General features: G+C 57.7%; 12 protein-coding genes and 1 non-coding gene across 13 annotated transcripts; 6 read left to right on the plus strand and 7 right to left on the minus strand.

Moving 5' to 3' along the window:
• Positions 1–814: 814 nt before the first annotated feature.
• AMS1_1 (Glycoside hydrolase, 38 vacuolar alpha mannosidase) lies at positions 815–4,641 on the minus strand (the record flags this gene model as incomplete). The annotated part of the gene is made up of 14 exons (XM_028619862.1): positions 815–968; positions 1,008–1,194; positions 1,251–1,399; positions 1,446–1,656; positions 1,696–1,792; positions 1,833–2,499; positions 2,541–2,659; positions 2,706–2,864; positions 2,902–3,019; positions 3,128–3,897; positions 3,936–4,114; positions 4,153–4,212; positions 4,255–4,546; positions 4,588–4,641. The coding sequence occupies 14 exons, from the start codon at positions 4,639–4,641 to the stop codon at positions 815–817; spliced, it is 3,216 nt and encodes a 1,071-aa protein (XP_028478834.1).
• A 1,081-nt stretch (positions 4,642–5,722) lies between these two features.
• On the plus strand, positions 5,723–7,711 carry EHS24_004258 (uncharacterized protein; the record flags this gene model as incomplete). Its single annotated transcript, XM_028619863.1, has 6 exons — positions 5,723–5,959; positions 6,111–6,547; positions 6,591–6,881; positions 6,929–6,950; positions 7,017–7,117; positions 7,162–7,711. The coding sequence occupies 6 exons, from the start codon at positions 5,723–5,725 to the stop codon at positions 7,709–7,711; spliced, it is 1,638 nt and encodes a 545-aa protein (XP_028478835.1).
• Positions 7,712–7,892: 181 nt separating this feature from the next.
• Positions 7,893–9,203, minus strand: EHS24_004259 (uncharacterized protein; the record flags this gene model as incomplete). The annotated part of the gene is made up of 6 exons (XM_028619864.1): positions 7,893–8,140; positions 8,186–8,368; positions 8,434–8,490; positions 8,540–8,620; positions 8,684–8,711; positions 8,760–9,203. 6 exons carry the CDS (start codon positions 9,201–9,203, stop codon positions 7,893–7,895), a joined length of 1,041 nt encoding a protein of 346 aa, XP_028478836.1.
• A 171-nt stretch (positions 9,204–9,374) lies between these two features.
• EHS24_004260 (uncharacterized protein) lies at positions 9,375–10,392 on the minus strand (the record flags this gene model as incomplete). Its single annotated transcript, XM_028619865.1, has 2 exons — positions 9,375–10,285; positions 10,326–10,392. 2 exons carry the CDS (start codon positions 10,390–10,392, stop codon positions 9,375–9,377), a joined length of 978 nt encoding a protein of 325 aa, XP_028478837.1.
• A 1,114-nt stretch (positions 10,393–11,506) lies between these two features.
• On the plus strand, positions 11,507–12,708 carry EHS24_004261 (uncharacterized protein; the record flags this gene model as incomplete). The annotated part of the gene is made up of 2 exons (XM_028619866.1): positions 11,507–12,027; positions 12,081–12,708. 2 exons carry the CDS (start codon positions 11,507–11,509, stop codon positions 12,706–12,708), a joined length of 1,149 nt encoding a protein of 382 aa, XP_028478838.1.
• A 225-nt stretch (positions 12,709–12,933) lies between these two features.
• EHS24_004262 (uncharacterized protein) lies at positions 12,934–14,378 on the minus strand (the record flags this gene model as incomplete). The annotated part of the gene is made up of 4 exons (XM_028619867.1): positions 12,934–13,530; positions 13,569–13,767; positions 13,805–14,031; positions 14,100–14,378. 4 exons carry the CDS (start codon positions 14,376–14,378, stop codon positions 12,934–12,936), a joined length of 1,302 nt encoding a protein of 433 aa, XP_028478839.1.
• A 1,184-nt stretch (positions 14,379–15,562) lies between these two features.
• Positions 15,563–15,650, plus strand: EHS24_004263. Its single transcript has one exon. It is a non-coding gene; the product is annotated as a tRNA-Lys (tRNA).
• Positions 15,651–16,136: 486 nt separating this feature from the next.
• Positions 16,137–18,115, plus strand: EHS24_004264 (uncharacterized protein; the record flags this gene model as incomplete). The annotated part of the gene is made up of 9 exons (XM_028619868.1): positions 16,137–16,238; positions 16,277–16,457; positions 16,500–16,795; positions 16,839–16,911; positions 16,946–17,164; positions 17,200–17,483; positions 17,592–17,711; positions 17,765–17,852; positions 17,892–18,115. 9 exons carry the CDS (start codon positions 16,137–16,139, stop codon positions 18,113–18,115), a joined length of 1,587 nt encoding a protein of 528 aa, XP_028478840.1.
• A 260-nt stretch (positions 18,116–18,375) lies between these two features.
• On the plus strand, positions 18,376–20,231 carry EHS24_004265 (uncharacterized protein; the record flags this gene model as incomplete). The annotated part of the gene is made up of 10 exons (XM_028619869.1): positions 18,376–18,513; positions 18,553–18,809; positions 18,850–18,919; positions 18,967–19,149; positions 19,186–19,384; positions 19,422–19,728; positions 19,784–19,864; positions 19,902–19,933; positions 19,971–20,047; positions 20,085–20,231. 10 exons carry the CDS (start codon positions 18,376–18,378, stop codon positions 20,229–20,231), a joined length of 1,491 nt encoding a protein of 496 aa, XP_028478841.1.
• Positions 20,232–20,608: 377 nt separating this feature from the next.
• EHS24_004266 (uncharacterized protein) lies at positions 20,609–21,611 on the minus strand (the record flags this gene model as incomplete). The annotated part of the gene is made up of 3 exons (XM_028619870.1): positions 20,609–21,246; positions 21,272–21,505; positions 21,545–21,611. The coding sequence occupies 3 exons, from the start codon at positions 21,609–21,611 to the stop codon at positions 20,609–20,611; spliced, it is 939 nt and encodes a 312-aa protein (XP_028478842.1).
• A 790-nt stretch (positions 21,612–22,401) lies between these two features.
• EHS24_004267 (uncharacterized protein) lies at positions 22,402–23,217 on the minus strand (the record flags this gene model as incomplete). Its single annotated transcript, XM_028619871.1, has 5 exons — positions 22,402–22,407; positions 22,459–22,670; positions 22,705–22,782; positions 22,818–23,096; positions 23,136–23,217. The coding sequence occupies 5 exons, from the start codon at positions 23,215–23,217 to the stop codon at positions 22,402–22,404; spliced, it is 657 nt and encodes a 218-aa protein (XP_028478843.1).
• A 281-nt stretch (positions 23,218–23,498) lies between these two features.
• Positions 23,499–24,134, plus strand: EHS24_004268 (uncharacterized protein; the record flags this gene model as incomplete). Its single annotated transcript, XM_028619872.1, has 1 exon — positions 23,499–24,134. One exon carries the CDS (start codon positions 23,499–23,501, stop codon positions 24,132–24,134), a length of 636 nt encoding a protein of 211 aa, XP_028478844.1.
• A 396-nt stretch (positions 24,135–24,530) lies between these two features.
• On the minus strand, positions 24,531–26,686 carry EHS24_004269 (uncharacterized protein; the record flags this gene model as incomplete). The annotated part of the gene is made up of 6 exons (XM_028619873.1): positions 24,531–25,135; positions 25,251–25,518; positions 25,557–25,642; positions 25,681–26,469; positions 26,532–26,613; positions 26,675–26,686. 6 exons carry the CDS (start codon positions 26,684–26,686, stop codon positions 24,531–24,533), a joined length of 1,842 nt encoding a protein of 613 aa, XP_028478845.1.
• Positions 26,687–27,242: the final 556 nt, after the last annotated feature.

Consider the following 27,242-nt stretch of genomic DNA (forward strand, 5'->3'; position numbering starts at 1 on the left):
GTTGTCAAGATGACAAGTGGGAGAATGAGGACCGTGCTGGTGTGCATAGGTGGCGACAAGGTTGTCCAGAGCGGCGAGAGCGGGCGGGCGGCCGCCAGACGGCCTTCGGCGTTGGCCTACGACCTGAGTTAGGGAGATGAATGAGAGCCTGCGCGCGCCAGAGGGCCAGAGAAGTATAGCGTAGTGCGAGATCGAGCGCACACCTACCCCGCGCGACTGCGGCCAGGTGGCGTTTGCGGCAAAAAGGAAATTGACATTTGACACTGAACCCACCCTAAGACATTGTTAGCCGCGCCAGACGATCATAGAGGCAAACCACGACGGCCACCACGACGGCCACCACATGGCGCCGCGGAACTGTTCCAGGTCGTTGAGGTTTTCGGACTGCGGAACTCCCCAATGGCGCGAATGGTCCTGAAGTGGTCGAAGTGGAGACCTTCACATGTATAAACTGCATCGCGGGTTTCCAGATCAGCTGTTAGTTCCAGCTTCCCGCAGCAGGTTTCCAGGCAACGTGAGTGGGTGGGGGCAGAGGCAATTGGCACGTAGACACTCTCCGATTCCGGACCAACTGGAACACGCTGTTGGCCACGCATGCCACGCACGACGTGCCCCCGCCGCATCCCACAGATCGTGACATTCGACATGAAGATCCCTGGCAGTGTTCATCAGCCGCGATCAGCCGGTTGATGATCTGATGATCGAGGCGCTGGCCGATCTTAGATCTTAGAAATGCCCCTGTAACTCTCCGCGCGGGGGGACCAATGTTCTCATTCCCATTCGCACTCCAACACCTTTTTGTCTCTACCGATCTCTACTCATCTACAACCACCTTGAGCGTCAAGAGCTCGAATGGACGCATGTTGAGTGCGACGTCGACGCCTCCGTCCACTGGCGTCCACGCGGCGTCGCCCACCTTCTCCTCCAAGACGTTGCACCTCGCGATGGCTTTGACAGCCACACCACGACTGCGGCGTCAGCAGGCACAATGCGGTTAGACGACTTACATGTTGACGGTGACCGAGGCCCGCCCACCCAGACTCTCGTACAGGCGCAGGATGAGGGTCTTGGCACCCGTCGTCGAGTCAAAGTCGTCCTCACCACGCTTGACGTTGTCGAGGACCACCTGGTGCGCGCCCAGGCCCTCGAGGCTGACGGTCACCTTGGGTTCAGGGATGGCACCGACGCTCCTCACTGCAGCGTCAAGGTCAGCTCGCGGAATCGAAGGGTGCAAGAGTCTGGCTACGCACGATGCACAGGGTTGACGAAAGCCATGGCAGCTTGGTACGTCCCACTTTCGACCAGACGCCCTACATGGGGCATCACGGCAAACGAGAATTCGTGCCGGCCCTGGTCCTGCTGTGGGTCCGGCGCGATGGCCGACCGAAGAAGCGACAGACTGTAATGTCAGCAAGGCTCCCCCTGCTCGTCTTGTCTGCACTCACCGCATGCAATTGCCTTCCACGGCGTATCCGTACTTGTGGTCACTGACGATCGCCACACCGTAACCCGTCTCGCTCAGGTCGCCGAGCATGTGGCCGCATACTTCAAACTTGGCCTGGTCGAGCGTCGTGTTCCTGTGCGTTGGGCGTTCGACCAGTCCGTACTGAGTGCCATACGTGGCGAGCGTCGAGTGGATATCGACGGGGAGCGCGACTGCAGAGTTAGCGTGTCGATGAGCACAACTCAACTCACATTTCAGGAACTTGTGGGTCTCGTGCCAGTCGACGGAAGCGTCGATGCGGATTACGCTGCGCGTGTTGGCGACGGGAACCACAGCGTCGAGGGATATCTGGCCGTGTTAGCAGGGAACCTGGTTGGAACTCACTCACGTCCAAGGTGGCAGTGCTCTTGCCAAACTTTGCGACAGCACGCAGCGTCGCGCGGAGCGGACCCGAATTGACCACGGCCACCTCGGTGAAGTCGAGCGCCTGGACGCTGTTCAGATGGTAGATCTCGGCATCCCACGCATCGTACGAGAGCGGGAGGTCGCCGTACAGCATCAAGCCGGCGCTCTCGGCTCCCGGACTGGGTTTGACCAGTTCACGTTCAACCGCACGGTCAATCAGCGACGTGATGCGTCCGCCCGCGATGGTGACGCGGAAGTCGGCGTTCTCCAGGACGTGCGTTTCGCCATCGACGTACGCGTGCGGTGGAACGGCGTCCGACGGGGGAGGAGCGATCATTCCCACGCCCGAGGCATCGCTGGTGAGGAAGCCAAGACGCGGCCCCGTGCCGTTCACGGCCGACGTGCTTGGGAGGTCTCCAAGTGGCACGACCTCGCGGCGCGGGATGCGTGTGGCGTCGAGGGCGATAAGTTGCCCCTCGCCTGCCGGGTAGAGAACCTCGAGAGCGTGCTCAAGGAGGACGGCAAGCTCTGCGCGCCGTTGGTCGTACATCCTCACGGCGTCCTCGCACACTTTCCGGATCGAGGTGCCGGGCAACACGTCGTGGAACTGGTTGAGCAGCACGTCCTTCCAAATCGCGTCCAGCTCGACCCTGCCTTGTCAGTTGTGTGACATGATCCAGGGACAACGTACTTGGGATACTCGTATGCGCCCGATCCCAGCGACGCCAAGGTCGCAAAGTACTCGACGTCTCGGAGCAAACGCTCGCACGCGCGGTTGCCCTCCTTGATCGCAGCCTGGCTGGTGAATGTCTGCGGCGTTAGCTTGTGCTGCCCGGACGACCAGAAAGCTACCCACCCCGCGATGAAGCTCGAAATACAGTTCGCCACGCCAAGTAGGCAACGCACGACCGTTGTGCGTCTTTTCAAGGACATGGTCGAAGAAGTCGGCCACTTTGCCAATCTTGACGGTTGGCACTTCAATGTTCTTCTCCGCAAGCGAACGCCAGCGGCGAATCTGTGGGGCGTTAGACACCAATGTACCGTGTACTCACCTTTTCGATCATCAACGAGGTGGGGCCGCCACCGCCATCGCCGTTGCCAAAGAGCAGGAGACATTCGTCGGTGACCGCCAAGTTCTTGTGGCGCTGGATGCCCTTGAGCAGTTCCGAGCTGCTGGGTCAGAAATACCAAGCGCCTGCTACCCACTAATTGGCTTGACCATTGTACGTGTCCGTGGGTGTCATGTGCGCGAGCACCTGGGATCCATCAAGGCCGCACCAGTTAAACGTCGAGTAAGGGAACACGTTGATGTTGTTCCACGACAGCTTCTGGGTGAAAAAGTACTCGATTCCGGCACCGCGGAGGATCTGCGGCAGCTGAGGAGCGTACCCGAACGTGTCTGGCAACCAGGCTTCACGGCAGGGCTGGCCGTACCGGGCGGTGAAGTATCGCTGGCCGTAGAGGTACTGCTTGCACAGCGACTCGCCCGAGGGCAGGACACAGTCGTGCTCAATCCACGATCCGCCCACGGGGTGGAAGCTGCCGCGGGCGACGGCGGCGTTGACGCGTTTGGACAGCGATGGGTACAGCTCCTCGAGCCACACAAACTGCTGCGCCGACGACGCGGCAAACTGGTGTTCGGGGTACCGCTCCATCAGGTCGACCTGTGTGCTCCAGCTACGCGCAATCTTCTGCTGCGTGTGGAGGTACTGCCACAGCCAGGCCGTGTCGATGTGGCAGTGCCCAATAGCCCAGATTTTCGTCTCGCCCAAGGACGACTGGTCGGCCGGGTCGAGCGACCCAATGACTGTGGCTGCAAGTGCACGGCAACGCTTGATAGCGTCGTCGACAGCAGCACTGTTGGCTGGATGGTGGAATGTGTCCATGATCTGGTTGGCCACGCGCAAGCTCTTTTGGGCCACCGGAGAGCAATGTGCGTCAGGAGCAATGGCGAGCTGCGTGAGGACCTTGAAGTCGATATGCAGCGCCATGGCCTCTGACCGGGCGTGGATGAGGTCCGCGACTTTGAGAGGGAAGGTAAGGTCGTCCTGAACAGGTCAGCACGGAAACGGAATGGGAACCTTACATCAGGAGGGTTGTGCGGCAGTTCCTTGCCAATACCCATGATGCGGTTACACGACACTTCGATCATGCACTCGTAGACGCCCTTCTCGACGGCGTCGCGAGGAATGATGTGGTCCACGCGACGATCCTCGACGTAGCCGGGGAACGCCTTGATGGGCGAGTTGATGCCTCCGGTGATTCCTGCAACGCGTCAGTTACTGACAGCACACCGCACTCACCATGCTTGACGTTGCCGTCCATATCGAATATCATGGCCTCGCAGGACGGATCAAACTCGACTGAGCAGGAGTCAGCACAGGCCACTGTTCAGCACCACATACAGATAACGGGCTCGCCAGTGGCACGGAATGATGGCGGGATGTTGAGCCGGAGATGGATCCAATGGTGTGTCCACGACTTGCCAACGACCTCGCCCTTGCGAAGCTGGCGAGTGGGTTCATTGCCAGAGAAGTGGCTCATGACATTCTCAAACGCGACCTTGTCTGTGCCTGGGGTAGACCACATCGTCATCTGGACATGTTCATCGTCGTCGAAGCGCTCACGCGCAAGCACCGACGACAGGTTGTAGCGGCTGTACACGCCATCAGCAAAGTGGTCCAGTCGCTTGGTGGCCTGAGAATGTCAGCCCGTGGCAAGTCGTGCGGGGGTCTCACGATTCCACCCAGGAGCGGGTGGCCAACCTCCTCAGTGAGCTGCGAGTAATCCATGGCCAGACGTGTGGGGAACAGTGGAGCGGGCCCGGGACCCTCAACTATTGAGTGGCAGCACCGCCGGTAGCGGAGAAAGTGCCAGTGGGGACTGCGGCGGAGATCACCGTGTTGGCCAGATTGTGACAAACAAGCGCTGCTGGCGCCAACCAACGGCGTGACGCCGGGGGGTCAACGTTGCTCAGGAGCATCGCAGCCACTCGAGAGGTCTCCACTCTGCTCGTCCCTCGGCGCCGGTGTTGGTCCGCGCGTGTACCGGCCCGGCTGAACGCCGGAAAAAGACATGTTGCGCACATGAGAGCACAAGATAGACAGTCGATCGAGTGGAGTTGGGATTGAGCACTTGCTCGTGGTCCTCGGCACCGATCTTCCGTTGGGAGGCGTCGCCGGTCCATATCCGTGACGGGGCCGACGCGGTTGAGAACCGGACGAAGAGATGTAGCGAAGATGAAAGCACAAGGCGAAGACGGCGAGGATGGATTGACAACACGGCCCGGTGCTCCTCGGTATGGCTTGTCGAAATAAGCCGAAAATCCGGGGCACTGCGGGGGGGGGGGGCTGCGCGCCGTCGAGCCCCACCCACGCCAATCGCGAGCCCCACTCCCAAACAGCGGTGGCCCTTACGAAGCCCCTGTGGCTCCCCAGCTACTGTGCAGGGTTGCACACATATGCAACGGGCATGTTGACTGGAAACGGGAATAACGACTGCGACGGCGTCACCTGATGTTCGCTGCGAGGGTTAGAAACGTTCGCGGGCCGCGCGGGCCGCCCTCGGAAGACACTGCGTGATCCGGTGAGGCAGAGACATCACCGGTCTGTACAGCGTGGAGACTCGCACCGAGTGCCGAACGCATTCCCGGAATGTTCGTGCCAAGGAATATACGATTCTTGTTCGGTCCCTGCAGTCCACAACGCCACAGGCTACGGGTTGCAACGCCTCGGCACATTGCGCAGCAAAGCCCATGTTGGGATATTGATGTCCCGTCCCTCTCTAGGTTTAAATGAGGTTTAAATGTCCCAGGTGCCTTCCCAGGTCTTGCCCAAGCCCAACTTGCTTTGCAAAGTCATCCATCCACCGACCATGGGCGGCACCAAGCACGAAATTGCCGCCGACACCAAGGCCGAGCCCGTCGAGCTCGAGCTCGTCGAACATGCCCAGCCACACAAGAAGACCGCCAACTTTAGCATGGACGACGCGGCCAAGCTCATGGCCGAAGCTGGCCATGTCGAGGCCACTCCAGAGGACCGCAAGCGTGTCCTTCGCCTGATCGACATCTACGTCTGTCTCCCCATGTGCATCACGTACTTTGCTCAGCAGGTAAGTAAAGAAGCGTTCGGGTTGTTTGTTGAGAAGCCGGGGAAGGTGGCAATGTGGCGGCAAACCGCCGACTTTTCTCCGAGCTGCCGATCTGTTGACATCCATCCCGCCGTTCTTGTTTTTCAAGAGCGCACGCTGACGTTTCCAACAGCTTGACAAGTCCTCGCTGTCCTATGCAGCGGTTTTCGACCTGCAGACGGCCACTGGCCTTCACGGAACGCAGTACTCGTGGCTCAGCTCCATTGTCTACATTGCCCAGCTCTGTCTCCAGCCCCTCTCGTCGTATGCCCTCATCATCTTCCCCATCAAGTACTGGGTCTGCTTCAATTTTGCCGGATGGTCGATCATGACCATCTGCACTGCTGCCGCGCACAACTGGTCTGGCCTCATGGCCTGTCGTTTCCTCCTCGGCATGTTTGAGGCGACCATCCTTCCGGCGTTCATCTTCCTCACTCAGTGCTGGTACACTCGTCGCGAGCAGGCGTCCCGTACCATCGCTTATCAGATCGCCAACTCATGCGCTGCCATTATCGGCCCCCTCATGTCCTACGGCATTGGCCACGCTACCGCCAAGATCCACGCCTACCAGTGAGTGCTAAACCGGCAGGCAAGTGAGCTGACAGTCCTCCAGGGGTATCTTCCTGTTCATTGGCTGCCTCTCGTTTGCCTTTGTCCCCCTCATCTTCTGGATGCTGCCCAACTCGCCCGTCACCGCTCCCTTCCTGAAGCGCGGCAACGACCGTGTGATTGCCATCGAGCGTCTCCGTGAGAACAACACCGGTACCAAGTCGAGCACCTGGAAGTGGAACCAGGTCTGGGAGGTGTACCGCGACCCCAAGACCTACCTCTGGGCCGCCATGTACATCTGCACGTCTACTCCCTCGGGCGGTTTTGGAACTTTCGGTGGACTTATCATTAAGGGGTACGTTTAAAGAAGAGAGCTCAGAGATCACAGTGCTGACAGTTCAGCTTCGGCTTCACTTCGTTCAAGGTAAGGTCAAATCGGAGGCCATTTGGGACGGATTTATTCCGCCTTTTCACCAACTGACTTTCCCAGGCTATCCTCATGCAGTGCCCCACCGGTGTCATTGCCATCCTCACACTCATCATCACTGGCTACCTCACCACCAAGCTCAAGGTCCGCTGGGCTGTCATTGCGTGCGTTGAACCATACCCTTGCGGCAACTGACCACTCGGATCAGCTGCTGCGCCATCCCCCCGATCGCTGGCGCCGTCGGTCTCTGCCGTATCCCCCGCACCAACACCGGTGCCCTCACCGCATGCTACTACGTCGCCCAGGTGCTTTCCGGCATCCAGCCCCTGCTGTACACGTGGGCCAACTCGAACGCCGGAGGCTCGACCAAGCGTGTCGTCACGTTTGCCACCATGTTCGTCTTCCAGTGCGCGGGCAACATCATCGGCCCCCAGGTCTACTTTGCCCGCGAGGCGCCCTACTACCACACGGGTCTCTACGTCAACATTGGCTGCTGGAGCGTGCTCATCCTCCTCATCTGCATCCAGCGCGTCTACCTCGGCCACCTCAACAAGAAGCAGGCCGCGCGCCGCGTCGCCATGGGCCTCCCCGAGGAGCTCGAGGACATGTCCATCATGACCTACGAGGAGGCGCAAAAGTACAAGGAGCAGCTCACGGCCCAGATGGCTGCTGCTGGCCTCGACATTGCCACCCTGTACGAGAACGCCTTTGACGACATGACCGACTTTGAGAACCCGGCCTTCATCTATGTTCTTTGAGGGACGGTGCAGGTGCACCAAGTGTAAAGGGAAACAAGGAATTTGCGGATCCAGTCAGTAGCAGTGGGTGTGTTAAAGTAAGGAGTTAAGTGGGTTGAAAGAAGTGTTGAAAGTCAAAGCCGCACACCGTGTGCCAATCTCATCTATGTTTCTATGCAGATGCGTTGCGAACACCCATTCTCTAGTGGCCCATTCTGGTGCCAACGCCGGTCGAGCCACCGCCCTGGCTGGCGAGGATCTTCTCCTTGCGGAGCCGCGCCTTCTCGAGGGCCTCTTGGCCGTGCTCCACGGCCGCGTGCGACTTGGTAGAGTCGGCGTGTGTGACGACGTCGGCAACTTCGCGAACCTGGGCAGCGGACACGGCTGCGGCCGCGGCCGCCAGGCGCTTGTTGTTGACGTGGTTGAGGTAGGAGAGGTAAGTGTTCCAGCCTGGCCGTCAGTCTCTTGCGGCTGCAGTTGCGCTGCGGTACTGACCGAGTCCAACACTCTGGCCAACAAGCAGGCGGTGCTGCAGGGGCACAAACCAAAAACTGAAGGCCGCAGTGGGACCAAAGACGCAGATCGAGCGCTTGTATACTGGCCAAAAGGCCATCTGAAGCTTATCCCGCACTTCGGACAGGCTCTTGCCCTCCAGGATGCCGTTTGACGTCCAGAACACTGGGGTGTGAGCGGGGGGTCCGAGGTGGGGCGGAGGCGCCGACGTCGACGCCTGGATGACTCACGGCAAACAATGAACGGTCCCCAGAGGACCTGGTCCAGGAATATACGCGTGGAAACGGCTATACGGTATTTAGCTTGAGTGGACAATGTAGCCTAACTGTGACTCACTCTTCAGCTTGGAGCTCAACTGCACTCGTTGCAGCAAGTTGAGCCAGTTGTGGGCCAGCGGGGCAAAGATCGTACCGCCGTCTGTACGTTAGCAATGGCGACCACTTGGGCATGGGCGCCAAGTAAATAACCCTGGTTACTCACAGAACATCAGGCGCGCAGCACGGACGGGCTTATCATGTCAGCTGGCGACCTCACCGATTGCGGCAGCGGTACTCACGTCCCACTCGCTGTCCTTGTCCGCTGTCTTGAGCTCAGAACCTGTGGGGCGAGATGATGAGGGAGGAACCTCATCCTCCTCCATCGCTGGCGACATCCACGGTAACCGCCTTCCCTCAATGCCAAACTGCGCAATGCTGTCACCAATGCAGAACAGGACGGTAGAGGTAATCATCTTGGTCCGCAACGGCCGCTTGGACAGTTGCTGGAGATACGAGTTGAGCAGGCGGCGAGGCAATGACAGCCTCTTGGTTGGGGGCGGTGCCGGCCGTGCCGCTCCATCTTTCAACGCCGCCGTAGATGATGTCGAGGAGGAAGCGTTCATGCTGGTGGAGGAGTGGGCAGATGGAGTGGGAGCTGCCGCCTGCCCACTGGAGCTAGCGGTCGGCAGCGGTGCAGTGTTGGCAGCTGGTGGTGCTCGCAGGGCGCTCGAAGGTCCCGGCATGGTGCTGATGGTGATAGATGTGATGAATGATGAGTGAGTGACCTGGTGACTAATATAACCATTATCTTGTCGTCGTCGAGTCGCGCGACCGCGGGGTTGCGGGCAATTCGACTCGCCTAAGTGCGGCTTACCGATCCTGCCCATTTCATCTATTACGTAACAACATATGATCTACTCGTTTTTGTGGGCAACAACAGACCCAGCTGTCAGCTCCTGGTACGCCCAGAGCGTAATGACGCCTGCTCCGGGCCCCACTGTGACTGCTGAAAGCAGAACTGTAACAAGCGCAACTGCAACGCCCAGTGGGCTGTCGAGGATCACCCGGCTGGCGATGGCGAGGACGCTGAATGCGTAGTCGAGGGTGAACAAGAGACGCGCGGCGTAGGCGAGGTCAGACGACGCAGGGCGGTTGGTGACGAGGAAGAGCTCGGCGAGTGAGCTGTCTGTTCCAGTGATAAGAGCAGTACGGGCGTAGATTGATGCTGCCGCACCCAGCAAGGTCACGAGGGCAATGGGGACAGTCGGCGTGTAGGGACCGAATGTCCGCAGCAATGGTGGGAGGAGGACGCTGAGGGCCACGATGTAGAGCGGGAACGGCTGCCAGAGTGCCAAAGCCAAGTAGGACCAGTGAGTGACTTCCAGGTATACGCTCGGAAGCGCGAGTCCCAGTGTGGTCGCCAACAACGCCGTCCAAGCACCCTCAGGCCGAGGACGGTTAGGGGTTCCAGCTGGAGGGCGGGCGCTGTTGTCAATAGCGAGGTAAGCTGGAATGGCGGCGGCCCATGTGGCCAGTTGGCCGAGGGCCATGAACGGCGCTGCCAGGCGCGATCCCCATCCGGATCGTGGGCGAAAGGTCTCGTAGGTGCTGATAAACGTTCCGCAGATGATGAACGCCCCAAAGTCTGCAGTGACGAGCCGTGTGTCCGGGTTACTGTATGCGGTCATGAAGTAGACGTTGAGCATACAGCATAGCTGGTTTAACCAGCCGGGCAGGATGGGGTAGCGTGTCACGCCTGGTTGTTGGAAGCATTGTGGACCGCGAAGCATTTCACCGGCCGCGTCCAACGCGGGGTGAAGTATTGCTGCAAGTAAGCGCTTCAGTTGACGCTGAACCAAACACACCGTAATGCAGCATAGTGACGAGGCCGCATATTGACAGTGCCGTAAAGTATTGGGTTGTTCGCGTCATTGTGGTTAGTAGAGGGCCGATGAACGAGAAGACAACGAGAAGACAAACGCGGCAGCGGTTGGGCGATTTGCCTCCGCTCATGGCACGTCTGGCACTCTCTGCTGCTGGAGTCGACCTCATGAACCCATGAACTGTTTGATTCCAGGGCTGTATGCTATAACACAGACGTGAGCAGTTGCAGATGCTTGCTGAAAGAGTCAACTGTGGAAACCGCGTCCAGGTCGGGTTAGCCAATGATGTCATCCGTCGCCGGGCACGATATGTCGAGAGGCGGGGAGCTTGGACGAGAGTAATGTTCTCGTACTCCGGGAAGCATAACCGGGTCCGCTTTGCGCAGTCCTGTTCCCACGACCAGTGTCAGCAACATGTACATGTCGATCCGCAGTGATCCGGTGAGCAAGCGAGGCGAGAAGGACATATGGCAACAGCTCAACGACTGTCGGGCGGAGAAATGCGAAATGAGCAGGCGATGTCAAAGCTGAGGTCGATCGAGCTCGTCTTACCAGATCGTAAGGCGGCCTTAACGATGGTATTCGGAATAGGTTCAAGTCTGGCGTCTTGGGTATGACGGGAAGGCAACGGCGGTGACTGGATGGATGGCTGAGCGCCGAATTCCGCAACAGGTACAGTACTTGGCATCTGAAACCCCAGGTCAAAACCCACCCACAGGCGTTGAAACGATATCCCAGTGTTTTCAAAGTCTACGCATTTCAATGGCCACGCCAGTTCTAAAGATACAGACATATATCCAAACCACACATATTGTTGGAAATGCAGAGCAGTGGCGCAGGAATGAACAAGCGGTGACTCGTTGCTGGTGTGGACGGACGGACGTGGAAAATACAGCGCGCCCTGAATTAAGCCGAGCCTAGTGCCAAATCGCAATCAAGACGCCGAGTTGCGCCATCGAAACGCTCGATAGCGTCAGCGAGGCAATGTCCGTCTGGTGGTCTTGGTGGTGGCAGCACGCCATCCTTGCAGTCCCACCACGCAGTCGCAGATCTGGGCTGTTTTCAGATATCATGCAATGTCCAGGCTGGGAGGGAAATGCTATTTTACTGCAGACTCGTGTGACAACTCACTCTCACACTCCCCCCAACACGCATCCCTCACAATGACCGTCACCATCACCGAGCCCGCCAAGACTGTCTACGACCTCGGCCTGACCTCCGGTCAAGTCGAGCCCGACTTTGACAAGCTTGTCGCCTACGACGAGTTCCCCAAGGAGGTCACTGGTCGCACCGTCTGGACCAAGGAGCAGCTCCAGGCCGACGACTCGCTTTGGCAGTACCGCTGGACTCCGGAGCTTGTCGCGCAGCTCGAGGAGGCTTACGCCAACTTTGAGGCTACTGGAGAGCCTCTTACGGCCATCAACAAGAACACCTGGAAGTTTCCCCAGGGTGCGTACGACTTTCTCCACAACCTGCGTGACGAGATTGTCAACGGCCGCGGTGTCGCTGTGATCAAGGGTCTTCCCGTGGTCGAGTGGGGTGTCGAAAAGTCGGCCGCCATCTACCTTGGTATCGGCACCGTGTTTGGCTACACCCTCAGCCAGAACGGCAAGGGCCACGTTCTTGGTCACGTCAAGGACCTCGGCAATGACCCCACGCAGATCGACAAGGTCCGCATCTACTCGTGAGTCCTGTCGGTGTGTATGGATCGAGCCCGTGCCTAACTAACCGTTCCAGCACTGCCGCTCGCCAGTTCTTCCACTCGGATGCCTCGGACATTGTTGGCCTCCTCTGTCTCCACCGCGCCAAGGAGGGCGGTGAGAGTGACATTGTCTCCTCGCACCACCTCTTCAACACTCTCCAAAAGGAGCGCCCCGATGTTGTCAAGCTTCTGGTCGCGCCCGACTGGTACAACGACCGCAAGGGCGAGCAGAACAAGGGCCAGGACGGCTGGCTCCGCAAGGCGGTCTACTACTACCACGACGGAAAGGTTTTGAGCCACTTTGACCCCTACTTTGTCAAGTCGACTGGCCGTTTCATCGACGCTGGTCTCATTCCTGCCATGACCCCTGCCCAGCAGGAGGCTATCCAGGTGCTCGATGACACTGCCCAGCGCCTGGCGCTGCACACCATCTTGGAAGTCGGAGACATCCAGCTGCTTGCCGACACCCACGTCTTCCACGCTCGCACAGCGTACACCGACTATGCTCCTCCCGCTCCCCGTCGCCACCTCCTCCGCCTGTGGCTCTCGACTCCTGTGTCGGAGGGCGGCTGGCAGCGCCCCTTCCCCGACGGAGACTACCTCAAGCGCGGCGGTATTCAGGTCGATCTTCAGAAGGAGACCTTCCCCCTTGACGGCGAGTAGTGGCAGATATCAATACAGCAGTAGAGAAGAGAGAAGACCAGCAGCAGCAAATGGTAGTTACAACAGCATGTACATTCATCATCATCAGCCGTGCGACGCCTTCAGGTAAACTCAAAGCAGGCACTGTCACAATGTGGCGCTGTGGCACTTTTCAAAGGCTAGATTCGCGTTCTCGAGTTCCATGTGCTACTCGCTACAACAGTTATGTATTGTCCACTAATCAACTTAAACAGACGGGAGCTCAATGTACACGCGAGCTCGTTTTATCAACTGGGGTTCGTCTCCCGAGACCGACCTTGAGGCGGACCTCTGCTTCTTTACTCGCCGCATGGCCTCTCTAACGCGTTCCTCCATCTCCGTCTCTTCCCACTTTTGAGGCACAAAAGGCACATTCAGCCCCACAACCACCTTGTGGCCCGCAACGTGGTCGCCGTACTGGACCCGCTCGAGGGCGGCCGGGATACACTCGAGCCCACCCTCGTCGAGGTCCGTTTCCTGCGGACGGAGCGTTCGGTTTCCAAACCGCACATAGGCGTAAGACGCTAGCTGAGCGGCGAAATCGTCGTCATCAAACCACGACATTTTGAAGGATACGCCCAGGTGCTCGACTTTGCGGAGCGCGTCAAACGAGGCACTCAGAGAAATGGGGGGGATGCCGGCTAGCACGACGAGTTGGGCGCGAGTGGGACCACCCCAGTGGCCGTCGGTGAAAAAGTTGGCACTGTAGTTTTCGTTGATGGCGCGCCACCTGGCGGACCCCTCCAGGATGTGGCGACAGGCCAGTGCAGTCTCGGGGCCCACATCGTCTACTGCAAGGGTTACCTGGTGACGTCAGCTATCACTGTTGTTGAGACACTGACACTATCGTCGGTGTACTGGCGCACGGCGGCCACAAGGTCAGCCTCGGCCTCTACCTCTTGAGAATCTAGCACGACGTTTGCGCCAAGACGGATCAGGTACGCGTGTTGGGGCTTGGGGGCCGTGGTAATGACGCGCAGGCCAAGGTGACAGGCCATCTGGATGAGGTACAGTCCGGTGCTGCTGAGGCCAGAAGTGATGCTGATCATCAGCCACCAGGTATGGTCCAGCTGCTCACAAGATCCACGGGCAGTGAGCAGATGTGACCATTGATCGCTCAGTGGAGATGGGAAAGCCAAAACACCGGAACATGGTGATGGCCGCGGTCAGGAAGCCCGTCCCAACGGCGGCAGCAGATATGAGACTCATGCTGGTCGGGATGCGGCAAACCTGCGCTGCTTTGTGCACAGAGTAGTGCTGGTACGTGCCAGAATTTGGCATCGCGGGGTTGGAGCATGCCCAGACCTGCCATTACCGTCAGCTTACCTGCACCCGAACCACCATCGCAGAACGTTTCCGACGGGAAGGCTTACCCTATCGCCTATGTTGAGGTTGGTCACTCTCGCGCCGACAGCGACGACAATACCTGCCCCGTCGGTGCCCAGGACCTTTCCGTTTTCAGCGAGACGACACCGACGGCTGATGCTCTTGACATCGTCTGGGTTGAGGCCCACATAGCGAGTCTCAACAACCACCTCGTCGATCCCAGGGATGTGGGCGGGATGGTCCAAGATGACCTGCCATGGGGAGCTGTCCAACGGCGACAATGAGGCCAGGAGAGCTTGTTGCGTCCTCTGCGAGGGGCTCGTCATGGAGTAGAAGGGGGTGGAGAGACGGAGATGATTCTACTGCTCTGTCTTGTGGTACACTTTATAAAAGAAAACAGTGCGGGACGCCGGACACCATGCCCCTGCGTGGTTGTCCTTGTTAATAAACCACCACCTGCCACACGTTCAACCGTGCACTGACGGAGCTAAGGTACACACGGTAGCCACGGTGTTTGGACTACACGTGGCAAACGGCCAGTTTACCTCACGCATGCCGTCGTCTAAATACCTTGTCAGATGCGGGCTAGACCTGCTGCCGAGTAGTGGATCCGCGACATGATGTACTGTCGGGTGCGGGTTGCTGTAATACTGCAGGCACGCCGCTGGTAATACTCAATCGCCGGGCAGGGGGGTTTCGGCCGACTGTTGTTTGCTGACCGGGAACCCGCCTTTGCTCATTCTTGTGTACATGAAACCTGGATGATAGCCCAATCCTGGGAACTAGACTAGTGTTGGAATCGCGGGACGTACGCAGGCGAAGCAAGCCGGGTCTACTTTCTAAAGCTTGTTTCGTGTACGAGCTGCCGGAAACGGCAAAGCTGGGACGGGTGGTGGAGCTATCTGTAACTTCTCGTTATCTCAAACTAAAGCCACAACAACCTCCCCAGTGGCTGACCTAGTCGCCCGGCCATCCCAGCATCATATACTGGAATCAGTGAGAAGCGAATACTCTCCGCGTTCGCTAGCCGTTCCCAGCTCCACCCATTGTAGCTACATCGGGATGGCCGTCGACTGGTTCAGCAAGTTCCTGCCCCGCTGTCGTTTGTCGTCAGGGGAATCCTCCTCTTCATTGCTCGCATGGGACCTTCTGGTGACAATGCCTCACTGCTGCGCACAAGTCGAGGGGGAGTGCCAACGAGAATGTGTTGGGATTTGATGCCGTTTAGCGCCCGAGACCGATGGTCTTAAGCTGGCAGTTTGTCTTTCAGAAGAGGATGGGGATGCATAGGCGTCTACAGAGCTGCTTATATGCACACAGAAGGGAGGCCCGAGCACTACAGAGAAGCACGAGGACAATGAAGAAGCAGAAAGAGCAGCATTGGTGCAGTACCCTCGTTCTCCGGTCAGCTCGGTGCCACACTGCAGTGGCGCAAGTGGTTACGTAATCTCAACAAGAATGCATGCATGTTGTCCGATTGACTCTCACAACAAAACGGAAATACCATCAAGCCCGGTTATATCAGTCGGTAGATAGTTTGACTCTTACTCCACTGTTAGGATATCAAAATGTCATGGGTTCGAGCCCCATACTGGGCTACGAAGCCTGAAGCAGCAGCTTCAGCTTCCCTTTTGCCTCTGTCGTGTTCGGCTTGTACACCTTTTTGTCGGTTCTGAGAGCCCAACTCGGACCGGAAGAGCCGGGAGAGCCGCGAGAAGCGAGAAGCGAAGTGGTCAAAGTGGACGGAAATGTAATCTAATCATTTCAAACGGGGATGGCCGAAATGTCGCCACTGGTCAGGGTGATGGCGAACAACAACCCTTTATCACTCTGCTTGACGTCTTCAAGGGCGTTCGCGCCGCCGAGAACCGCGAAGGTTAGTGTAGTGTATAATGTGGAGGCACGTACTGGGAAGGGAGCAACACACGGGGCGGTGAAGCGCCCACCTTGGTCCGTCACACTTTGCAGAATGGCCTGTTCGCACACCATCTGTGCAGCAGAGATCGTCAAGTCGCTAAGGTTGCCGACGAGTAGCGCATTGATTAAGAATCGAGCTCGTGGTTTCTTGATCTCTACTATACACCATGCCCAGAATCATTCGCGTCGTCATCATCGGAGGTGGTATCTCTGGCATCGCCCAAGCTATCCGCCTCAAGGAGCAGCTTGGTGACCACCTGAGTCTGACGGTGAGTAGCGCCGCTCCAGACCCGTTCTAACTCAATAGATCCTTGAGAAGGGAGCTTCGCCTGGAGGTGTCTGGCGCGACGCCAAGTGGCCAGGCGCTGGGGTCGACGTCCCAATCCACCTCTACAGCTTGTACTCGGACCTCAACCCAGACTGGTCCGAACGCTTCGCGTCGCAGCCCGACGTGCTTGCGTACTGGGAGAGCCTTATTGACCGCCACGGTACGTCGACATAAGCTGGCACTCGTATTGACTTTGGACTAGGCCTGCGTAACACCTTCCTCCTCAACACTACGTACACCTCCTCCACATGGTCGGCCGAGACCCAGACGCACCAGATCCTCGTCACCAATGTGGAGACGGGCGTCAAGAGCATCCACGAGGCAGAGGTGCTCATCTCGGCCACTGGTCCACTTGCCAAGCCCCTCCTTCCAGATGTTCCGGGTATCGACTCTTTCGCGGGTCCCTCGTTCCACAACCTCCGTTGGGACACTAGCGTAGACCTCACTGGAAAGCGTGTCGCAGTGGTTGGCAACGGTAGCTCTGGAATTCAGTTCATTGTGAGTAGAGCCTGAGGACGTGAAAACGCTACTGACACCACAGCCCGGTGTCTCCGACCTGCCTGGAGTCACTCTCACTCATTACATTCGCTCGGGAGGCTACTTTGTCCCCAAGAGTGAGTACGTCAGTGCTTCTAAGCTAACATACAGTCCAGCACAAGTACACTGCGTTTGAAAAGTTCCTCTTCCGTTGGGTCCCCGGCGTCATCGACCTCCATCGCTTTGGCCTCCTTCTTGAGCATGACCGCACTTGGTCCGTCCGGACGTTCTCAGATGATAAGAGGCGTGAGGTACTGGAGAAGGAGCTCCTAGAGTATCTGGAAGAAAAGGCTCCCGCAGAGTACCTCGAGGCGTTGACCCCAGACTATCGTGAGTGAACTAACACAACGTGGCTGACATTACAGCTCTTGGTGCAAAGCGCACGGCATTGGATTTTGGCTGGCTGGACTCGCTCCACCGTGACAACGTGTCTCTCGTCAACACCGGTATCGCTCAAGTCACTGCAAACGGTATCGAGACGGAGGATGGTACTTTCAGGGCACACGATGTCATCATCTGGGCTACTGGGTCAGACGTCGCACGCCACGGTCTCGGTGCCAACGTCGGCCTCCACGGCGAAGACGATGTCGAGCTGCAGGAGTTCTGGAAGGATGCTCCCCAGGCCTACCGTGGTTTGGCTGTCCCAGGGGTGAGTGTCAAGTCTAAGTCGCAAAGTTGACGTTAGTTCCCCAACTACTTCATAGTCATTGGCCCCAACGCCACGGCTGGCTCGTGGGGCTGGACTCTGGGCCGTCAGTCTACTGCTATTGCGCGCCTTGTCCGCGGCCTGCTCGACTACGACCTGTCGTCGGTCCAGCCCAAGCAGGAGGCATTCGAGCAGCACAATGCCGAAGTGCAGGAGAAGTTGGCAAACTGTGTACGTCCTACGCACCGTTTCAGGTGGTCCCAGTTGGCTAATGACGTATACAGACTGCCAGAACCGAGAAGACGAACAACTGGTGGGGTGTGCGCGTGGATGGCAAGCGCCGCATCACTGTCACCAACCCTCAGTCTGGAAGTGAGTAGTTACTACATGTATCCCGCGCTGACATCTCAGTCGACCTCTGGTGGAGCACGCTTTCGACCAAGTGGCAGAACTGGGATGCCGTGCGCCTCAAGTCGGTTGACTCCAAGGCGCGACTGGAGAAGGTTGACGTGTTGGCGATCCAGCGCCGCCGACACGCAGTCAAGGTTTTGCTCGCGGCTGGCCTTGGGGCGGTGGCGTACTTCACACCAGTTAACCAGCTGTTGACCGAGTTTGCCAGTCGCTTCTATGCTTGAGTGCTTAGAATTGTACTAGTTTTGCGTGATGCCGTGATGCGAGAAGAAAAGCAAAGTGAGAACGACGTACGGCCGATGCGGATGAACCATGCTGCGGTGACTTGCGGTAATTAACGGAAGTATGGTCCGAGGCCCCGGATTAACCATATTCCACTCGGCCGTCGCTCCGTCCATCTTGCTGTGGAGGCCTGGGGCCGCCCATTCCCAGGTTGAAGAGGACGTTGCATTGAGCTGTTCTTCTTCCTAACACACCATTACCCATGGGAGACGACGAGGAGAAGCTCACAGACTCGACGGTGCGCGTCCGGGACACAGAGGTCACAGAGGTAGCAGTGGCGAACAGCAAGACTGGTGGTCCCGATGTTGTTGTTGTCCATTGGGAGCCTGGAGACCCCGGGGTGAGTGACAACCATCCCATTCCGCACTGACCAATGTAGCACCCAACCAACTGGCCAAGGCTGAAAAAGTACTTGATCGTGTGCTCCGTCTGCAGCATCACGGCGCTCTCGATCGCGAACGCCACGTGCTTGGCTATCATGTCTACGTGGGGAGTCGACTTTTACAACACGACCCGACTCGGGTTCACCGTTGGGCTGACAGTGTACAACCTCTCTGTCAGTTTCACCCCAATGATTCTCACTCCAATCAGTGAGGGATTCGGTAGAAACGAGATTTATCAAGTCACTAGCCTGCTGTAAGTCACCCCGCACTGAGACGCCAACTAACATGACCAGTATTGCCCTGCTCTTCATCCCGCAGGCCTTGTCCCGGAGCTACTCTGGGTTCCTGGCTGCGCGCTGGTTTGTGAGTAATGGTAGCCGAAGTACATTACCGAACCCTAACATATACAGCAAGGAATGGCCTCCTCGGTGGGCATCTCAATGGTCGGCGGAACGATTGCGGACATGTTCACGGCCCGTGAACGCGGCAAAGTGATGAACTTGTTCAGTCTGTTTGTCTTTGTCGGCCAAGGATCTGGCGGTCTGGTTATGGGTTGGGTGGGCGAGAAGGCTGGTTTCCAGTGGTGCTTTGGCGTGAGTTGGTCACGCTGATGAGACTCTGACCCTCAGGTTTTTGGCATTGCATGCGCCGGCTCATGCGTCCTCATCATCGTGTTTTGCCGCGAGACCCGTGCCGACACTTTGCTACGTCGACGCGCTGCACATCTTACCAAGAGTACTGGCGTCTGTCATGTCGCCGACTGTGACTGGCATGCCGAGCACAAGAGTCTGATGCAGAAGCTCCGGGTTACTGCCATCCGCCCATTCCGTGAGCTACTGCATCCTTTTCAATAGCTAACCATCAGAATTCCTCGTCATGGAGCCGATCGTGACCTTCTTGTCCGTGTGGGTTGGGTTTGCGTGGGCGGTCATCTTTCTCGGGGGTACCGCGACCATGCTGGTGTTCGAACAGTACGGCTTCGGCCCCGGCCAAACAGGAAGCACGCAGGCGTGCATCATCGTTGGCGGCGTGATTGGATACTTTTCACAGTTCCACCAGGAGAAGATCTATCGCAAGGTGGCCGAGCGTTCGGCGTCTGGTCATGCACCACCAGAAGCACGATTGTACTGGGCAGCATTCGGAGGGTTGCTCTTCCCCGCCGGCATGATGGCGTTTGCTTGGACAGGAAGGCAAGTTATGGTCATCCCGAAGAGCACTAACTGTCAGGCCAGAGATCCCCTGGCCTGTTCCAGCCGTGATGTTGTGCATCTCGTACTGGGGTGTTTACTGCATGTACATTGGCACCTTGTGGGTTAACTTGCATATGTTCTAGCTAACCCTCCAGCAACTACCTGGCCGACGCATACGAGACATATAGTTGGTAAACTATCGATGGGCACCAACTGACCAATAGGCTCCTCGGCACAGGCTGCACAGAGCTTTGCTCGCAACACCATCAGCGGCGTCTTTCCCCTGTTTGCACGCCAGATGGTACGTATGAGTCACATCCCCGAGTGCTGACAGTCAGTACATCAAGATGGGGTATCCCCAAGCATCCTCGTTAGTGGCGGCACTGGGCTTCGTGCTGTCCCTGGCGCCATTCCTCCTCATCAAGTATGGAGCGCGGTTGAGAGCCAAGTCGCCAATCACGTCCAGTTTGGTTGGCCAATTGTAGCAGCAATGTGCATAGGGTCGTTGATCACGTTTGTACAGAAAGAAGTCCATCACATATGAGCCATTTAGTCCACAGTGCATCAGTAGTGTGCTGCAGCCATCAAGTGCGATGCAAAATATACATCGCAAAGGTATTTTTTAAACATTTTATGATGATTTTTTTGGTGTTTGTTGTTGTTTTCTACGGACTCGGAACGGAAATGTGTTGAGGCCAGTTGTGATACTTACCCTGATAAAGCGCCGCGGCGCGTCGCTATGTCCATAAAGGGTTCAGTTCCCTGGCGGGGATGCAAATGATCATCTCTTCTGATGTCATGGTCCCGTCAATGACTCGATTGAGTGCAGGTTGTTCAAATAGGAGGCGGTTGTCCTGGTTGTTCAAGTGGGGCGGAAGTGACCGTGGCCGTGACGTCCGGGACCACCAGAGGCTCCAAATCCTCCATGTCCGTGCCCGTGGCGGCCTCCCTTCATCTTGTGGCCGCCACCAATGTGGTGAGCCATCATGCCGTGCTCGAAGCGTCCTCCACGGTGGCGGTGGCCCTCAAAGCCCATGCCCATGGGCATACCTGAACCGAAACCGCGGCCAATCTTGGCCATGCGGCCGTAGCACTCGACACGCTCGTCCGACACCTCGCGCAGGCCATCCTTGCCGTGGATGACGCAGTCGTCGGCGACATCCTTGATGGCCTCGCCGTCGCGGGTGCAGACGCAGCGGCCCTCACCCTTGTATCCATGACCTCCGCGACCTCCGCGGCGGTGCATGCGGGGTCCAGACTCATCCCTGGCCTTGATGTTCTCGGTGCCGTGGATGAGACACTCGTTGTCGACGTTCTTGATGGCACCCGACTCTTCGCGCTCGCAGTTGCAGCGACCGCCGCGTCCAAACTTGCCACCCTTGCCTTCGTGGTGGCGACCGCCACGGCGGTGGTGGGGAATGTCCTTGATCTCCTCCCAGCCAGGCGGGGAGTAGGCGCGGTGGTGACCGAACCGGCCGTGGTGCCTACCACCACCACCACCTCCGTGCTTTGCCGCCAGGGCCACCGCCAAAGCCCTTTCCGCCGCCTCCGCGACGACCAAAGCCGCGCCCGAGGCCGGCAAAGGCGAAAGCCAGCTGGGCCATGGTCGGCGCAGCGTTGTGGCGACAGCAGTCGCAGTGCTGCTGCTGCTCCTTCTCAGAGTCCTTCTCGGTGGACTCCTTCCCCGTGGCGTCCTGGCCCTCAGTCATGGACTCGGGCTCGGGGGACGAAATGTAGAGTTCCTTCTCAAAGGCATCCACTGGGCTGTCAGCGATATTCACCGCACGGTTCAACTCACCAATCACGGGCTCGTCGGCGAGGGTGACAGTGTCCTCACGGTCACGCATGTTCTGGTCGCGGGTCATCTTGCTTGTGGTTAAAATTGGTGTGGTTAAAGTGTGTGTGGGGAAAGGGGAGGGTGTAGTGGGAGAATGTGTGTTGGGTGATGAGACGAAATGAACCGTTGTGCGGCGACTATATATCTCGAGTCGTCCGGCTGTGCAGACTGCGCTTCGAACGCGCGTACGTCATAGAACCATCCGGCACCTCGGTCAACTCGGTCAGGATTCGGTCAGGGGCGTTTGTGCAATCGTAAGGAAGCGAGAGCCGAGCCTCGCGAACAAGTCGAAGCTGTCCTGCGCTCAATGCCACAGCCTCGAAAGCGCTTCGCCTGAGCGCTGAACAGGATCATCTTTTGTGAAGCGAGTGAGAACAGGGTAGCCCTTTCTCGCTTGCTAAACCTGGGCGATCGACCGCAGCTATGACGCGCTGGAGGACAGCAGAGCCCTTCTTGCAGAGGCGATATCCGATGATCTGGGAAAGAGTAAGGAAGAGTGGTGGAAGGAACGGGACGACACGAATTCCACTAACAAGGAAGGTCGGATGTTTTACTGAACTTCAAAATTTAAATTGAAGTTCAAATAGAGTCGGCGGTTCAATATAAAATAAAGATTATCGAAACCCGCTCTGTATTGAATGCGCACACGTAGCAAAGCATTAACAGACACTTGCATGAACGACTACGAAGCTGTATTAAAAACCTGCTCTACTGACACCACATTGAGCGGCTGCATCCCACCCGCAACAGACAGCACCTCACGAGCCACGAGTTGGGCGAGGACTTGAACCACCCTCGCGTCCTGTGTATACCCTCCGTCACACCTGATATTAGCCCAAATCTAAAAGCATGTCAGCTTACATTGTCTTGGCTACATTGAGCGCGTGGGGAAGGACATCCCTCAGACCTCGGTCCGTAGCGAGCCTGTGGCATTCGGTCTTGACTTGAGCGCGCGACTCGTCGCTATCGAGTGCTAAAGGAATGCGGTCAAAGTATGGGATCGCGCTGAGCACTGAGCCGACCGCCGCTCCACCGAGGTAAACAGGAAGGTGCTCGTCTGATAGCCGCTCCTTCACGACGGTAGTCACTGAGGTCAGCGGTGCTTACGAGTTGGGACCCACGTCGAGCCTTCTTCTCATCGGTGAAGGGTTCCACGGCGTCTAAGAGGCTCCCGCCTTTGTACTCTTGTCCATTGATCACTGCGGTCAGTGCGCTGACCAATGGCACAGCTCACCTATGGTGTGGTACGCCGAGCGGAACTTGCAAGCGAACGCGCTACAGCGGGAGATGACAAACGGTGCGTCGCCGTTCTGCCAACGGAGGGTGTCCAGTGTGACCTCAAAGTCTCGAGGCTGGTCCAAGGCCACGACCACTTGTGGAGTGACCAGTACGTCTGGGTTGCTGGAATGCAGCTCGACAGGGTCTCGGTGGAGGACTGTCACGTCACCGAGCTCGTCTTTCGCCCGAGTCAAACGTGATTCATCGTTGTCCAACAGGGTGAGATGCTGAACGCCTGACGTGAGTAATATCCTGTGCAAAGAAAGTCACTCACCAAGACGCCTGAGCTCCTTGGCGACGGCCAGACCGTAATCATGGAGGCCAATGACCAGGACTGCAACCTCACTAGGTACCATGGCGATGAGAGCAAGGGTCAACGGAAGGGGCTTCGTTCACTATATACCGATCGGCGAATACACCCCCCCACCGGCCCGATGACTGAACCTGTCCGGCCGCCCTGGACTCAACCTCTCTCCTCTCTTGAACCCTGCTGAGCGGTTGGGTCCTTACCAAGCGGATGCAGCCGATATGCAGCCGACCAAAAAGACGCAGTTCCGGCCCAGTGCCCGGTGCTGGACATCAGATAAAGACGTCGACACCACAAAAGTGACCGATCCGAAACCCACCGGGAACCAACATGCAGAACTTTCCTGCCTCAATCCTCAACCCTACGGACCCGTGCTCGCCGCTGTCTGTCCCGCCTGCACAGACGGCCCTGCTCCTCTTGGACCTGCACAAGTTTATCCTCTCCCACCAGCCCGATGGCGGCAAGTCGATCGTCGAGTCAGCCGTCCAGCTGAGGACGTGGGCCCAGCGCCGCGGGATCGCGATCGTCCACTGCCTGCTGGACTTGGAAGTCGAGACACCCGCGCACATGAAGATGTCCTCGAGGACAAATGCCATCTCAGCGGGGCTCAAGGACACCCCTGAGCACAAGGGTGAGGCGGACGCTGTCACCGCGCCCGGTGAGCTGACATTTACGCGTGTGCCCGCATGCGTGTCCGCCATGGAATCGACTGGTCTTCAAGAATGGCTCAAGGCACACGGCATCCGGTCTGTCATTCTGGCCGGGCTCAGCTCGTCCGGGTGCGTTATCAACACGGCCAAGGCGGCGGCCGATCAAGGTCTTGTGGTCACAGTGGTCAAGGATGCCTGCAAGGACCGTTCGGCGGAGGTACATGAGATAATCATGACCAGGCTGCTGGTCATGCAGTCGCACATCGTAGACATTGAGGAGCTGGATAGGGAATGGGAGAGGCAAGTGACGGCGTAGGGACGGCTTCAGGCACATGCAGACAGTGATATTAGCTGCGGCATTCCTGCAGGGCTGAAGCTGGTGTTCAGCATGACATACGTTTGTGTCTCTCACTCTTGTCGGACCACAACGCAGACACTACTAGTTCATGCCACATTGTGCCACAAACGCCGATCGCTCCGTCGCAACACCACCATTTTGTTAGTTCCTGAGGTGTTCATGCGCCATTCTTTGCCACTCATATGCTTCGGCATTACTGCATACGCATACGCACCGCACTAGACGGTTTCCTAACGAACATCACTTATCCTTCACTTTCTTGCGCCATCCACAAGGAAAAGGCATTATGAACGCGATCACATCACTTTCTTAATTGTGTACTCAACTTCTGTTTCAAATTTCCCCACAAGCACCCTAGTCACTGGGCTGCTCCTCTCCGTAGTCGCCTGTGCACTCGAAATTCTTGAACTGGCGGGCAGGGACGCGCTTCTCAAAGAGCTCGTCCATCTGCGCGTAGGTGCGGGCAGTAAGGTCGGGAATGGAAAAGTAGATGATGACCGTGCAGGCCAGACCAATTCCGAAGAACATGTAGCCGGTCTTGGGACCGATGGCGGTGAGCTCATACGGGAGAACGACGTTCCAGAAAGTGCCGATAATAGCGTTGGCTCCGGTGGCAAAAGTGGTAGTCTTGGCACGGAGACGCGCAGAGCCGGCTTCACCCGCATAGGTCCAGCCTGCGACACCGGGACCGACAGACACGGCGAGGTTGTAGAGACCGACGAAGATGACAAGAGCCCAGCCCGCGCCAGAGTCAATGTTGCCATGGGTGGCCGAGTCGACAACGCCGATACCAAGCATGCAGATAGTGACAGCGGCCATGGCGAGAAGAACGAGGAGCCAACGACCAATCATCCTGCGCTCAATGACAAAGAAGGCACCAATGGCACCGACCAGACCAAGAGCTGATACGATGGACGAGGCACGGAGCGAGTTTGTGATTTTCGCCAGGGTAAAGAAGTCTGGGCAACGTCAGCTTAAGAGGCAGAGCAATGAACTTGCAGGTGGAGTACGACTGAACAAGCTGGTTGCCAGCAAGCTGTTGGGCGGCTGAGGGGAAAGCGGCAACAAAAGTACGGCGAAGGTTGACGCCCTTGAAACACTCGAGGAAGCTCGCACCGTTCGTTGTGGCGGAGTGCTCCCTTTCGTTCTCGACAGTGAAGATCTGGACGGCGATGTCCTCTTCGACCTGCTCAGTGCTGAGGTTGGGATAGAGCTTGGTGTAGCTGCGCTGTGCCTCGTCTACGCGGTCCCTCATAACGAGCCAGTAGGGCGATTCCTGAAGAAGGAAGACGAAGAGGATGAGGGTGATGGTAGGGGCGGCAAGACCAACGTAGAGAGGGACCTTGGATGGTTAGCACAGGTACGATACCACCGACCTACCTTCCATCCACGGTTGTCGGTGACGAGGGGAAAGGCAGTGGCAGCGCCGTAGCAAACGAGGTTTCCAATCAGAGATCCAAGGGTCACTGCAAATCAGCACACTTTTCTGGCAGCACGTACTAACGGTTGAAGGCGAAGAGACCCAACATGATACCGCGGATCTCGCGTGGCGTGACCTCGGCGACGTAGGTGGGTACAGCGACCTGCAGACCACCTGTGGAAATACCCATTACGGTCTTTGCGATACTGTAGACCTTGAAGTTGGGAGAGACAACCTCGAGCATGACACCAATGTAGCAAACGACGATGACGGTGTACAGAGCGAGGCGACGGCCCCACCTGTCTGCAACGCCGGCAAAGAGGATCTGGCCGAGGAACTGGGCAATACCGAAAACACCGGCCCAAAGCGACATCTTCCAGGCGTCGACGGCGTAGCTGTCAGAGGCCGCATCGTAGGAACCCATCGTCTTGCAGAAGGCTTGAACTCCGACGAGAGCACCGAGAAGGACATACTCAAGACCCAAGATGACACCGAGAGTCTGGACGGAGAGGATAACGGAGACAACCTTCAAGTTGGAGCGAAGGACAGCACCGGGGCTCTTGGGGGCTTCGAGCAAGGCGATATCATGGGCATGGGTGTACTCGCTTTTGGTCAAGCCGTCGGGACCGCGGGGCCCATCTTCGATATGGGCGATGTCCGGCTTCTGGTCGATCATACCCTGGCTGGTGAAGGACATGGTTGCGCTAATTCTTGTGGTTCCTGTGATGTTCCTGTCGATTGATAGGGCACCATGGGGTCCCAAACCATGATGGCTATATACGTAGAGTTGCCAAGATCGTTGCACCACTCTCAGCAAGGATGTTGCAAAGAGTGGAGGACTGATACGAACAGCTGCGCGGACAGGTGACCATGCTGTGGGTTTGATATCCAAGCGAGCCGGGTTTTCGCCAGGTAAGTGTTACTCAATTGCTCACCGTGAATGAACGTCACAAGGGAGAGACGAATACCGCGGGCCTCAGGAGGCGGCTGGAGCTGGAGCTGGAGTTGGACCGACTGCTGGAATGGGAAACTTTGATAACGCGGTGGGCATGTCGGCACGAGGGTGCAGCCGACTCACAACATTCCCCATTGTTGTGATGGAGGCTGGCGGTACAAGATTACCGCAGGCCTGCGTACTCGGTACCCGTCGTACCCGAGAGGGCAATCCTGAACGCCGCTCTGCGGGGTGGCCGCCATATACACCCTCTACCATCGGGGGTTAATCAAATGGCCCCGCAAAAGTGGGGTCCCACGGAACCGGGTGGCGGTGGTCACGTCGCCGCTGGGGCGGCTCCGTGACCACAAACAAAGAGTCGCCGCTGGGGCGGCGACTCGGGCTTTGTCCTAATTGATGTCGATGCCGATGGCCGAGGGCTCGGGCAGTTGGAGCTGTGGCGTGGGGCAATGCTGCGATCCTCATAGCCTGAGGGCATTCCTTGAAGTGAGATGGTGACTGCAGAGGGAGTTGAAAGGCACCCAGGAGCGAATGAGGCTTGGCGAAGTGTGTGAGGACAAGAACAACATCAAACGGCCTCCTGCCACAGATCCACAGACCTCTACAGATCACAGCGCCAGGCAGTGGGGATAAAGGGGAGGACCATATAGAGTGTGAAATTAAAGAGGGGGGTCCCAATAAAATGTGTGGC

This window comes from Apiotrichum porosum (genome assembly GCF_003942205.1).
Source record: "Apiotrichum porosum strain DSM 27194 chromosome Unknown scaffold_2, whole genome shotgun sequence".
NCBI classification, from domain to species: Eukaryota; Fungi; Basidiomycota; class Tremellomycetes; order Trichosporonales; family Trichosporonaceae; genus Apiotrichum; species Apiotrichum porosum.